This window comes from Emys orbicularis, chromosome 13 (assembly GCF_028017835.1).
Source record: "Emys orbicularis isolate rEmyOrb1 chromosome 13, rEmyOrb1.hap1, whole genome shotgun sequence".
Lineage (NCBI taxonomy): Eukaryota > Metazoa > Chordata > Testudines > Emydidae > Emys > Emys orbicularis.
The window spans coordinates 33,294,290-33,309,205 of record NC_088695.1 but is presented as its reverse complement, the minus strand read 5'-3'; the positions used below and the strand labels follow the sequence as shown (position 1 = coordinate 33,309,205).

Below are 14,916 nucleotides of genomic sequence, written 5' to 3'. Positions count from 1 at the left end.
GTGCTGGTGAAAGTGCTAGACTGACTACAATGGAAATCAAAATTTTCAATTTCCACAACAGATGGGTTCTGATTAGCTGCAATGCCACCTTCCCCCAAACTTCAATAGTGTGCCTCAACCCTGAACCGGAACAATCAAATGGCAAGTGTAGTTCAGTGTCCACGTTAATTTGGTCCTTGGTTGCGGTTTCAAAGTTTCCTAATAAGTATGCCGTTTGTGACGTGAGATATTTATTCTCTAGAAATGGAACTGAGGTAAACTCATTTAATTTAAGGCACTTAATTCAATAAACGTTAAGGACTTTTGGTCACTACCAATCTAGGGTAGGCTGGACTTATACTGATGACCTAGAGATTTGTAACCCATTACTAAACTTCAGGACCATCCAGTCACAGCCAACTTTCCTTCCCTCAGTCCATCTCCAATAATCTTGTTAAAAATATATTTGTACACTCCTCCCAAGTTCAACCATCATGTCTCCTATCCATTAGTACAATTTCTTATATTTGATTCCCCATAAAACAATGAAGCCAATATGGAATTTAATATTTTCTCAGAGTTGATAAGTTTGTAAACTTCTAGGAATAGGACCATATGCTCTTGTGGTTGTATAGTGCAGAGCACGCCACTGGTGGTCAGTAAGGCAAAGTTACTTATTTCCAGTTCTTTGAAAATCTCTCATGGGATTCTTTCTTGAGTCTCATACGCCAAATGAAAGACAACAGAAATCCCTTTGTACAAAAGGTTTTAGCCGTGCGAGATACTGATAGTTTCACATGAGACTCCCCTCCACCTCAATGGTCACATGCCACCAAACTACCACTACCTGATTCCAAAGGGCCTTTTAAACAGTACTGGATTTGCACAGAAAGCCAAAGCTTTTCATACAAACCAATTTAAAAAATAAGACAAAACATCAGTAAACAATTTAAAAAAATAAATACAAACCCTCCAATCCTTTCTAAAGGATGTAAAAATATTACACACATAAAGCTGAAAAGTAGGAGTATTTGGAGGGAAATCACACTTCAGAAGCAGGTCACGCAAAAATCAGAAGGCAAGTAAATAGCTATGTGGAAATCTTGCAAGGTGATATATTTAAAGAAGCAGTGATTACTATCCCGAGGATACTATCCTCAGGAGCTCGAGAGAGATTTCAAAATAAAAAACACACAGAACACTTAATCAGATGCTTCATGGATGGATGGAGGAACGAAGTGTGTGCAAGTGAATAAAATATCATAAAAAAAACCAACCACCACCATCATCTACGTACAAACAGACAAAAGCTCAGAATAGGTCCTCCTAAAAAGAGAGAGACTTTCAAAAATTTTCCAACTCATTAGGGACATCTGGGACAAGAAGACAGAAAGCATGGATGAGGATGGAGAAACTCATTGATATTCACCTCCAAGTAGTAGGCGACAGCCTGGACAGAGGGAGGTGGTTTGAAGAAGGAGTTGAAGGTGGCAAATAGGCATCAAATCTTTTAGGCACTGCATTCTTCAATAAAGGTGAAGAAGAACTGTTGTTTTGTGAGCAAGATAATACTGAAATAAAGGACGGAATCTGTAAGGGAGGAATTCCATGTGATCTCCCAGATGCTCCAGGGTCCAGAAACAGGTTTGGAAGAAACATATGGGTGGTGTGAGCCAGGACGGGGGATTAGTGGTATGAATGGAGCCGTGTGGAAGAAGGCATAAGGAGTCGAGAGGAGGAGAGAGTGGAATTGAGTGAGTCTACCATGAAATCAATAGAGGTGATGTTGAAGGCATGTCAATTAACTGGCTTGAATCTGATGCCAAACCAGTCAGGAAACCATCTTTGCAGTAGCAAACTGTATGATGTAACAAATCTCTGAGGTTTGGTTGCAGTGCCATGAGTCTGGCAGGCTCTCCTCTGCCAAGAGACACCACGTCCATCAAGCTCTTAATACTGGGAGTAGAAGACTTAGCCCGTGACTCATTTTGTAAGATACATTTTTTTCTCCACAAGCTGGGATAAGGAGAGAGCCGTGTTAAGTTTATTCTTCACCAACTCATCAAGAACAGGATACAAGAGTACAGAAATGTGGGAGGGAGCCTGGTACCTAGATCTATCAATCTTGGCCCTTTGGCATTTCTGGCTCTGGACAAATTCGGTGTTGGGCATCGAAGATGGTACTGTTCCCTTCAAGACAACCTCAGCCACAAAGCTACATGGAGCAATTCAATAACACACAAAACACTGATGCAACGTAGTCTCAAATTGACAAATGTTGCACACACATGGAGAGGGGGATCTGGAGCTGCTTGGAACAAGAAATTTGATGGTGCTGGAGTCTGATGGGTATTTCCTCTCTCAGCATCTTTTACTTTTGGCACTTTGGTGGAAGCATCACCTCTTTCAGTGATCTGGTATTTAATACTATCTATTTGGTTTGCTAATAAACCAAACCTCAATATGCTCTAGAGACTTTTACTATGAGGCAGTTAGTGCAGATCACCTTCAGACAACCAAGTAGATCTTCTAAGTTTTGATGAATACTGTCTGTGAAGTTATGAGTGGTGCTAACATTGAGTCCTAATAGTCAGCAATGGAACTCAGATTAGACCTTTGCTTCAAGACAAGATCCTCTGAAGTATTCTGGGCTGATTTCAGGTTTCTCTCAGCATGCCCATAGGATCTTCAGGAGCTCCCCTCCCAATCTGATGGCTGCACTGGACAGCCGGGTTATAATTTCAAGCAAGTCTTACATCTGAGCAGAGCATGCTTGACTCTCAAGTACAAGATAATGCGGTTGCAATCATGTGTGAGGGGCATTGCTAGGCTGCATCTGTAGCTCTTGAAGCCACTGGACTTCTTCCTTTTAAAAGACAAGATGACATCCTGGAAAATGATACAATTCACAAAGCACTGAGTGCCAAAGCTTGACTCAATGCAAAACAGAATAAAAAAAATAAGTGTCATGTGTTGAGAAAGCAAGTCAAACAAAAGCATCCAGGCAAATAAATGTTTGGCTCCACAAACTACAGCTATCCCAAAGCAAGTAAGGAGTGCAGCCCATCCAGAAGCAGACCCCAATGCTGAGTACTGAGGAGCTGGAAGTCCCTCACCACAATTCAGAGCAAAAAAAGTATCTGAACAAATAAGTGTTGAACAAAATCTTCAGAGTGAGAGTAGCAGAAAGGGCATTTGGAGTAACTCAGAAGAGAGCTGTGGGGCACGTATCTCAGATCATCCAAAAACAGTTGGCACGCAGAAACACAGAAATATTTAATAACTTACTGGAGACTCAGAAAAATCAAATAAAAGGATACCTGGTGACTTGTTGAAACAGTGGGCTAAGGGAGGGCTGGAGCAGTGGTGGACTGAAGATCTTGGTGCAGCTAAGGCAGTGAGCTTGTTCACTGACCAAGGACAAAGATGAGCTGGCTAGAAGGAACTAGGGACTAAGGCAGTGCCAGTTGATGAATTCTTGTACTGAAATACCACCACTCAAAAGGCAAAAAAATCATTGAGAAGGTGAGTTACTCTAGTTGTATGAAACTGAAGTATGAGAATGATATCTTTAAAAAAAATACTATTTTCTTTTTGTTAGAAAAGTGATTTTGTTATTTAATAGGAAGATGATCAATTCCCTATTTAACATTAACAAGTAGTTATCTATTTAGGATCATGTGGAATGTTGTTGTTGAAAGAAAAAGTCATTGTGACAGACTATTGCATACCCAGACAGATAGGGATTTTACTTGCTGTATAAATACTGATTAATTTAGTACTTAATATTAAATAGTTATGCTTAACATATATTTCTATATCATGTATAATATGCTGCATAATATCAAGTATCAGAGGGGTAGTCGTGTTAGTCTGGATCCGTAAAAAGCGACAAAGAGTCCTGTGGCACCTAATACGTCAGTTAGTCTATATAGTGCCACAGGACTCTTTGTCGCTTTATGCTGCATAATGTGCCTCTCTCTCTCTAGTAATGATATAACTGCTCAATGTGTTATCCTAGAAAAGAAAGGGTTAATTGACACATAAGTGTACAACATTTGTGTGTGGATAAATGGAAAGAATCTTTCACTTAACATGTTCACAAACTGACTGATAATAGTTAAGAATGGGTGATGAATTTTAAAGCAGGGGCAAGAGGATAGTAAGAAAGATGAGCCATGGGAGACAGAGAAAATTATCAATTAGGTCTGGTCTAAGGAAGGATGGTAGAATAGATGCTGATACAATAGTGGACTTTGGGAGAATATGTTCACTTGGAGGAAAACTGCAATCAGACTAGATTGATTTTAGTAATAGTAATAATTTTTAGCAATATTAATGTAAGGTCTTTCTCTGTTTAAATATAGTAACTTGTTCTATACTTTTCCTTCTTCCTGAATAGAAACTTCAGCTAAATGTTTGTGTTGCAAAGTGCAAAGTAAAAGTAGCAGAAATTATCTACAATGGTGGTCACTAAAAAGTTAGTATTTAGCAATTATAGCTTGGTATCTGAGATACCAAATTTATGTTCTATTTAAAATGTAGGAAAATAATTGTGGCATCTCAAAAAAAAAAGCTGTGGGGTAACTGCGTATTAATGATGACCACTGTAGGAAAGAGTTTAATGTAGAGAGGAGGGAAACTGAATGCTTCAGGGGATTGGTAATATAAACACCTTTTCATGTGTAAAGCACTAGTTTTAAGCTACCCCAAATTGATAAGAGACCAAAGTCATTATCATCAGGTGAGTAGCCTACATAAAATGAACTGGTTTCAGTGCAGTTCCTAGTTGGTACTGATTTTCAACATTATTCAAGAAACAAACGGGAGAAGAATCTCAACTATCCTTTTCTCTCTTAGTAATTCCTTCAGAGGGGTATTGAGATACATTGGTGGGTCACTGCAGGGAGGTTAACAGTGCAAATGCTTGTGTTGTACCTCTTCTGTAACTGAAGAAAGCATTTCAACCTACAGTATAGTCAATCTGTCCCTTTCCACAAGTTGATGGCTGCTCCACAGAGCCAAGAGTACAGGTATGTGGTAGGTGCAGTTCACGGAGTTCCTGACAGCTGTACCTTCTGCAGTAGGAGGGAGACCCTGGCACACATCAATCTCTGCTCCAGTGCACCAGGTTGCTTCCCCACTTCTGGCTCCTCAGAACTTTGTGCTGAAGTTCTCACACCCTTTTCCCACAGCCTTTCCTGTCCATGGCCTCATGAAGACGTGACAGCCTCGTCTAGACAACCTCCTGGCATTGGCCAGGATGGCCATATCTCAGGTTAGGAGCAGAAAGCTTGACAGGGAGGTTCTCTGTGACTGTGCAGACTATTTTCAGTCCCTACTTGTCTCATGTATCTAAGCACAGTTTCGAGTGGCATCCACTAACTCCTTGGACTGCTTCACAGAGCAGTGAGCACTGACTGGCGGACTGCTTGGTATCGACATCCAGTTCCCTCATTTTATATCTATAACCTGCACTCCTGTTCCTGGTTTTTTGTTTTGATTAATTTCCCACCCCCCCATACCATGAAATTAATTATTCCTCAGTTCTTGTGGCTCTTCCCTTGAATGAGGGGCAGGCCTTTAGTACTAAGTGGGCTCCTCTCACCTTTGCAGAATTTACAAAAGGAAAAAAAAAGATGGACAAGACACCTCTATATCTCTTTTCTTCATTTTGTTTGTAGTGCTCTCCAGACTACAGTTCTTCCCACACCCTGCATTGTCAGTACTGATTTATAAATCACACTCATACTTTTGAACTTACCTTGTCGAGGAAGGTGGGGCGGTCCATGGAAGACTCTTTGGAGATTGATGGTGGGCGGCAGCCAAGGGGTTTGGTGACCATTCCATTATAGTCGGTCACTCCCATTCCACGCTTGTCCATTTCCACCTTCTTTTCCAGCAGAGCACCTGCATAGAAGGATGGAAGCAAAAAAAGGGCTGGTGATGCAAGGGGAAACTGAGTCTGCAAAAACGTCTGAAACCAAAACAACAACACTAGTGTCAGTTATACACCTATTACAATTAATATTAATTTTAAGTAGAAAACTAAAATACACGGTCTTTGAAAGCACTACAAATTACACTCTGGGGTTCGGCATAGAAAATAGTCACAAAAGTGTATGTGTTTTCTTAAAATGCTCTTTAGGAACAGAGAAGCTAATTTAACTGGAACAGATCAAACTTCATCATCATGTATCCGTCTACCGAAGTGCCTTTTATGAAAGGTGTTGGTTAGAAAGACACTTACTCATGGCCTGATCGAGATTCATATTGTTGCTCTTCAAGGCCTCTTCTGCTGGCTCTCTCTGCAAACAATAATGTGGGTTTGGTTATATTGTGTTTCAAGCAAGAACACATTTACAGGACTCCAAACCAAATGGGAAATTTCAAGATTTTCTTCAATATTGGGGTAACACTGACATGTATTAACTGAATCAGATTATGTTTATACATAACTTTTTTGCTTTCGCCAATTATGACATGCTTCCCAGAAAGATCTGGCCTGTCTCACTGGGCAAAATGTATGTTATTCTCTATAAAGTTAAATTATATTCTTTTTATAACTGGATTTTTAACCTTATGCAATGGATAACTTTAAAAATACCACCACACACACCTGACTTAACCCCCCCCCCCCCAACTACATAATACTCCCTATTTCATTTGTTTAATAGGGTAATGGAGAAGACAACGAAGACTATTAACAAGTTCAAAGTAAAACCCATGATTAAAAAAGCAACAAACAAAAGTTCTATAGGTTTCATCAAAGTTAAGCATGTCAGTATCTACACTCAAAGGGTATTTTACTTGCTCTTTCGAGGTTTCACAAACTATACTAGAGTAAATGGCCAAATATAGTTAAAACAACTGATTTCCCATTTAGGAAACATTTTTGTATCTGCAAACAGAAAGGTTAAAAATATACACTACAAGCTACAAAAACCAAGCTATAGAAAATACTAGAAAATGAATGTTACTCACTGGGAAGCCCATGTCTGTGAGCTGTTTTATCAGACGGTTCATGATCCAGGCCTCATCTTGCTTACTAGATGTCTTCATGCCCTAGGTAAACAAATTGGAAAGACCATTAATCATCTATTTTTCATATTTATAGCAATGAGATGCAGCAAAATCTATGGCAGGTTTCCCTTATTAATACTGTATGTTGCTTCAGGGTATATTCATATGTATATTTATAACACATTCATGAAACCTACAAAACAGAATAGAATTACACTCCTCTTCTTCCCAGAGGGCACAGAGCAAATTTTACCTTACCTGATCAGGTGTTGTAAAGAACTACTTGCTATCTGCCTGATACGCTGGATACTGCAAATAACTAATCCTTTCTCTGAACAGCATTATTCATTTCAATTATCATCAGGAAAACAAAATAAAGTCACTCAAATTCTGACATAGTACAAGTTTCCTCAAAATACCCAACAAACTGAATTTGCAAACTTAATCTGTCAAAGTCCATTCAATCCATTGGCTGCATTGAAAAGACTGAAATAGACATCTTTAATAGAGCTCTGGGCAACTTCTCCACTTCAAGACCCTGAAGTGCAACTCCCTGAATTACAGAGGAACAAATATTAAGGTATGGGATAGTAATATAAAAAATGTAATACTGGATCAAACTAGTGGTCCATCTAGTATAACTGACAATTACAGAATAAGCTGCTCACAAGCAAAGCTAACTCTGTAAATTAGAGCTGGTTCATGTCCTGAAATCTAAGGGTTTATATTTCTTGTAATATAAAAATTCCTAAATGTAACTGTGGATGTTCTCTTGTTTGAGTTTCAAATTGGTTAAATTTCGCTCTGTTCCCATATCAGTTCAGGCAACAAAATTATACATTCTCCTTTCAGATGTAGGAGACAAAATAGATACTTTTTTTGCTTATGAATTAAGCTGGACCATTTCTTAAGAGAGCAACATTTGTTTTTTCCACTGCAAATGAAAATGTTTAAGAGGTCACCAGTATGATTTTTTTGTTAATACATAAAAAGATCTTCATAATACATAAATGTTCATGAAACTGGTGAGAAAGAAAAACAATCAGAAACATCGGACACCACTCTAAAAGTAAAAGACATTTTTGTAGCCTTCCATCCACCGGGCCCACCCCCTTGGGAATATTCTGCATGTTAAGACATCCTAGACACACCTACAACAGACTAGCTAAAGTGTATTCAAGGGAACAATATTTTGTTGTCTATCATTTAATATTTAATATGACTTTTACTTTAGTTGCCAGCACAAGTGTATATAAATCCATTTCCTACAGTACTGTACTCATTTTCACCACTCATGATGAGACAGACTTTCATTCAAACTCAGAGTATTAATCTTACAGAAAGCATGTGTAACATTCAGTGCTAGAAATGCTGCACTCTAATCCTACTGATTTCTACAATCCATCCTTATCACTGTCCTACCTTTTGAAGTCCTTTCTTTGGGGCATTCCCCCATGAATTACAGGAGGAGTTACTCTCTTGTGAAGCAGTATTATTCCACATATCTCCTTCTTCATCTTCCCACTGACTAGTACTGAGGTTCACTTCATCCCCACCACTGCCCCAGCCTTCTTGCATAGATTTAGAAGCTGGGGGGGAAGGAAACATTTCTGTTAATTTTCTCTAGACTTTAAATCCTTTAGTTTATATGCACATCCATCCCATCTTCATTATCTTAGCATCTGAACATTTTACAGAATTACACAGGTGCAACATATAGTTTAATCAATATTAATCTTTTGTTCCCTTCCCTGAAGCTGGAGGGAAGGGATAAAATATTTTTATTATTACTGTGGGAAAACTGTGAAGAGCAGAAACTTGCTTATACTCTGAAGGAGGTGAAATTTTGTGGTCAATCCAATCTCTTGAGGAACAGGGCTCCAAAGCCATGCAGCCACTAAAAATATATAATCTCCTGATCTCATGATTCTTACCCTTTTAGTTGACAATTTCTGTTATTCCTAATGAACATAGATTTTAGTTGCTGAGACAGAAGCAGATCCGAAAGTGGCCTGAGCCAAACATATCAAGCTCTCTGAGGATTAGGACATGAACATGGAATTTGGCGGTAGTAAATGAGTTGCAAGTAGATGTGTAAGGAGAACTGGGATGATCTACTTCCAATTGTCCTGTCCTGTGATGCTCAAAAGGTGGAATGTCACATTTTGAACCCCCTATAGATTTTCCAGGGCTGTCAATTATTTCTATGTACAACATGTTGCAGTAGTAGAGCTTAGAAGTTACAAATAAAAAGCTCACCACAGCCAAACTGGCATTCTACAAGATAAGGTGCCGCCTTGAGGCCAACTGTAGATGAAAGAATGTGCATCTGACAGCTGATGCTACTTGGGAATCTAATATCAGTAAACAATCCAGGATTGACTTGAGGATGTGAACAGTTTTGATGGTTGAAGGGTATATTCCCTCTCCCACTCATTCAGTTTAAGATGTTTCAGACTATTAGTTCTTAAGTACAATCCTCTTCCTACCAACATCACTTGGGTCTTGACTGAGTTTAGCTGCTTTTCATCCAGGTAATGATCTCAATTACACACTTGGGGATAGCACTGTTAGCATCTGAGGAAGAACAGAATTGGGTGTGATCTGTGTAATGTAGGCATTTGACGTCTTGGTGTCTTGCGATTTCCCTTTTCTATATCTTTTGCTGTTTATACAGAGTTGCTTCCAGGATACACATATATACATACAATAAGCAATGTATTTAAATCCAACAGTCCAGTAAACAAACTTGATTTTCTAAAATGTTCTAAATGGGACAAAGATAGTGCACACACCAAAAGAATTGAGATAGTTTACTGAGTTGAGAAAGTGGAAGTTATATATTGGTATCACCTTGTCCTTGTTTATAATGATGCTATTATATTCTCCAAACTAAAAACAATTTAAAATGCAAAAAAAGGGTATGGGAGAGCAAACATGAGTGAAAAATATACAAAAGTACAGATGCTGTTTACCACATTTTCCAACCTACTTCCCAGTGCCATCACAATAAAAGCAGTGTGAGAGTTCACCTGGCTTGCACAGTGCTGGGGCAGCAGCTGGAGCATTCGCTCTTCCATAGGTCCCTGCTGACTCGGCAGAATTATCTCCCCACCCTGTACCACTGCTGGGGGGTTTCCCCCATGCTGAAGTGCCATTATCAACTGCAGCAGAAGGGGATGAAGGCTCTCCCCAAGAAGATTCAGTCTTTGCGTGGACAGTAGGCATTTCTCCCCAGCCTGCTGAAACCAGAAAGATAAAATAAACAGTTAGTCCAAAAGGAAAACAAATGGAAAACAACAGTGAACCTTTCTGAATAAATTTCCAGCTACATCTATCGTTGAGAGCATAAAGCAACGGGTAGACACAATGGCTTGAATTAAGCATGTAAAAATCAATTTGACTTACTCTCAAATTTCTTTTTCTTAATTGAACTTCATGATATGCATCTGTCAAGACGGAAAAATATTTTCTACCAACTGCATAACGGCAGAAAGGTAGGTGTTCAAGCTTATCCATACTGCTATACAAATGTACCTCAGCTCTGATCTGGAGAAACCACTCTCTTTCTCAGATGAATCATCTCCTTAAATGTGCCTCTTCAGATCATACAAACCTGTCTCAAAGGGCAAATTAAGTGGTTTTGTATCATACACCATGCTATTAGGAGGCTGTAAGATCACTGAAAATATCAGGAGGAATCTCAACTAGAGTTGAACCCAGAGGTGCAATTTTTAACCAAATAATTTTAAGCTATTTTTAGTCCTCTTAACCATTTGCAGATGGTCACACTTCCTTTCTTGTGCTCTAGAAAATAAAATACTGTATTTGCCTGAGTGGCCACCTTTAATGTGGTCATATATTTCATAAGGATTCCAAAAAGTTTTTTATTATGGGGTTGCAGGAAAGTGTATTTCCCTCATATTCCCTCCATCACTGAGGCCCTGTGCTGTAACCAACATCCTTCCACACCAGGGCTAGATGGCACTGCAACAACCAACTATGGCTACACCAAAACCAGTTGAAGGGATTGCTGATACAAGGTACTATTTCCCAACCAAAGTGGTTTTTGTATTAGTATCTTAATGTCTTTCAAGAGATTACTTGGTAAGTCACTGTAGCTTGGCTTCAGTGGAATGCTTTTAGCCAAGTCCATTTTACCACTTAGGATGAATCTACCAGGAATTATGGCATAGCTCTTGGGACCAACAGAAAAAAAAGAGTGGGATATAGTACAAGGGAAAGGTTCCATTTAAAGTTGTAATTACCGCCAAATTAGGTCTTCTGAAGTCTGTTACACTACAGAAAGCTTTTCCTGGTGGAAAAGTTACTCATTCCATTTTTTGTTATATGTTCATTTCAGTGTACTTGAGTGTTAGCAATTAAGTAACCAACTTTGTCTAGAAAGCAAAACAAGATGTAGACAAACATAGCACCTACGGATTCTCTTGGAGAACTGAATTGTTTGGGCAAGTTTCCCAAAAGATATGAGTGAAATATTTTTTATTAGAGATGGACTTCAAGTCAAAGTAAAGCATACACACTGGGTATTTATAACAGGCAATATATTACCGGGGAACTGAACGACAATGTTATCTTACACAGAACTGAAACTGTAGTACATCTTCTAAAGCAGGGGTTCTCAAAATTTTTTTTGCTGCGCCCCCCCCCCCCTTTGAAAATAGTTCAGGCTGTGGAGACTTCCACCCCACACATACTCTTGGTACTGGTCATAGCTTTCGCAGCATCAGTGCAGATTCCTACAGAGCTAAGTAACCATACCATGCTACCGTTACTTCTACGCTGCTGCTGGCAGCAGTGCTGCCTTCAGAGCTGGGTGTCCAGACTCAGCTGCTGCTCTCTTACCACCCAGCACTGAAGGTAAGGAAAAAGGACGAGCAAAGAAAAATCACGGATATTTGTTCATTTCAAAAATCTGTCCATACGGAAATAGGAGGACCAATAAAAGAGGTCATGTCTGGGGAAACCCGGGCGTATGGTAACCCTGTTTTTTGTGATCTTGTGACAACCCCCCACAAGAGCCCGGCCCCCTTTTGAACTCCCAGTGTGAGAAATACTGTTCTACAGTAATCACAAAATAATTAGATCACATGCAAGCACAAAGTTCAGAAAGTACAGCACAGTTCAATATTTGAGCATAAGCGTAAAAAACCCACTATGAACAGGCTGCCACCCAATCCAATACACAAGGCTAGTATTGTTATAATTGAAGTTTATGTCACTTCTGCTGCAGCACGGATTCCTTCTGGGAACAGAAGCTTGTGGGGGTGATGCTAATGGTCCCCTCCCTACTCCAGAAGTAGGAAGATTGTGGTGAAAGCACCTGGAGCAGCACACTCCCTTACCTTAGATAGAGCAGAATCCATCTGTTTAACAGGTATCAGTCATTTCTGACCATCCTTAATTCCCTTCTACTGTATAAAAAGGGTCTTTTCTCACTCAGATTAGTTTACATTTAAGCAAGTTCAGAAGAGTATTATCTGATTTGATTGTATTTTTTTTTCCTTTTTCTTCAATAGAGAAGAACTCCAGCAAGTCCTGATATTTTAAAGAACTATTTCACTTGCCAGAAGATGAAGCCTCTTGGCAAATCACAAGATATTTGATTTCATTTGCTCTACCTCTTTAAGCAGCATGTAAAATGACTAAGAACAGGTGCCATTTTAACAAGGAGCTCTACATTTGCAAGTAATCCCTATGGTCATTTCTGAGGGGACAATCAGTCTAACTCTGTAACCATGGAGGTGACACTGTGAGGTCAAACTCCATGCTGCTGCCATTTACCCATATCTTGCACTAATGCTCCAGTCTTGGTGTGGCTAAACCACAGGCAGCATACTTCAATTCACCAGTAATCTGGCAACTGGCCAACACACAGCAAAAAGATTGCTCACTTTCAGATATTTGGATGACTGTATTGCACTTAATGCTGAGATAATATACTCATTTGCTATATACACATTTAACTTTAATATATTAATCTCCTTCCCTAGCAGCAAGCTCTTCACTCTAACTCCAATATTTTTTACAATAATCGCCATGTTATTCTTGACACAAACATTGATTTCATGATGTTCCATAAACATAATTTCTGAATTTGCATTACCATAAGAAGGGATGATTGTCAAATTATTTTCATGGAATTCGTAACAGATTTTCATTTTTCAAACAAACTCACTGTGTACTTAGTAGTACCAGAATGTAATGTATTTTTCATGTTAGATTTTTAACGGGAAACAAGAGAAATTTTTAATCAAACCTCTTCGTGACTTATCTAAAAATTTTATTCAAGTTTGCTTTTGGTGACAGTGGGTCAAACCCATTTAAAAAGATTTAAATTTCATTATTTCAAAATCTTCCTTCCTCTGTTCAGGAGACATCCCTACCAGACAGGAGCATGTATTCTGTTTTACATATATGTTGGCATAATGAAAGAGATCAACTATTCACAAACAAATGAAGTAGGAAAACTTGAAACGCATCTGAAGTCCCAACCAGAAAACAGTGCATCTACAGCACGGGTCGGCAACGTTCGGCACGCGGCTCGCCAGGGTAAGCACCCTAGCGGGCCGGGCCAGTTTATTTACCTGCTGACGCGGCAGGTTCGGCCGATCGTGGCCCCCACTGGCCGCGGTTCGCCGTCCCGGGCCAATGGGAGCGGCGGGAAGCCGCGGCCAGCACATCCCTCAGCCCGCGCCGCTTCCCGCCGCCCCCATTGGCCCGGGACGGCGAACCGCGGCCAGTGGGGGTCGCGATCGGCTGAACCTGCCGCGTCAGCAGGTAAATAAAATGGCCCGGCCCGCTAGGGTGCTTACCCTGGCGAGCCGCGTGCCGAACGTTGCCGACCCCTGATCTACAGTATTATAATCTTTGCCTGTGCGTGCACAGCCCATGCTGAAAATTATAACTAGTTCAACCCCAAAATTTAGCCTCAGCACATGAATGCTAGAATTTCAATAAAGGGTATTAGTTATTAATAGGGTGTCAAGCGATTAAAAAAATTAATCATGATTAATTGTACGATTAAAAAAATTGTGATTAATAGCACTGTTAATAATATAATACCATTTATTTAAATATTTTGGGATGTCTTCTACATTTTCAAATATATTGATTTCAATTGCAACACAGAATACACAGTGTACAGTGCTCACTTTATATTTATTTTTGATTACAAATATTTGCACTGTAAACTTACAAATGTAGAATTATGTACAAATCTCACCCCGCATTCAAAAATAAAACAATCTAAAACTTTAGAGACTACAAGTCCAATCAGTCCTACTACTTGTTCAGCCAATCGCTCAGACAAGCAAGTTTGCTTCCATTTGCAGAAGATAATGCTTCCTGCTTCTTGTTTACAATGTCACCTGAAAGTGAGAACAGGCATTTGCAATGCACTGTTGTAGCAAGCGTTGCAAGATATTTACATGCCAGATGTGCTAAAGATTCATATGTCCACTGATGCTTCAACCACCATTACAGAGGACATGCGTCTAATGTTGATGACGGGTACTGCTTGATAACGATCCAAAGCAGTGCGGACCGGTGCATATTCATTTTCATCATCTGATTCAGATGCCACCAGCAGAAGGTTGATTTTCTTTTGTTTGATTGAATTGGCCCTGTCAACACTGGTTCTCCATTTGCAAAGTAACTCCCTGCTCTCCATTTGTCAGTATATAATGCCTGCATCTGTAACTTTCACTCTATGCATCTGAAGAAGTGAGGTTTTTACCCACAAAAGCTTATGCCCCAATAAATCTGTTAGTCTTTAAGGTGCCACCAGACTCCTTGTTGTTTTTGTAGATACAGACTAACACGGCTACCCCCGATACTCTTTTTTTTTTGGTGGTTTGGACTCTAGTTTCTGCATTAAAGTGTTGCTCTTTT

At 39.5% G+C, this 14,916-nt stretch overlaps 1 protein-coding gene across 1 annotated transcript in view; it reads right to left on the bottom strand.

Moving 5' to 3' along the window:
- The window catches only part of TNRC6C (trinucleotide repeat containing adaptor 6C), a 200,569-nt gene that overhangs the window by 31,490 nt on the left and 154,163 nt on the right, over positions 1-14,916 (bottom strand). The window contains exons 6-10 of the mRNA XM_065415656.1: positions 10,035-10,244; positions 8,425-8,591; positions 6,964-7,044; positions 6,230-6,287; positions 5,744-5,889 (exon numbers count right to left, since the gene is read on the bottom strand). Of these exons, the coding sequence (XP_065271728.1) occupies positions 5,744-5,889; positions 6,230-6,287; positions 6,964-7,044; positions 8,425-8,591; positions 10,035-10,244 (662 nt within the window). The remainder of the gene's footprint in view (positions 1-5,743; positions 5,890-6,229; positions 6,288-6,963; positions 7,045-8,424; positions 8,592-10,034; positions 10,245-14,916) is intronic.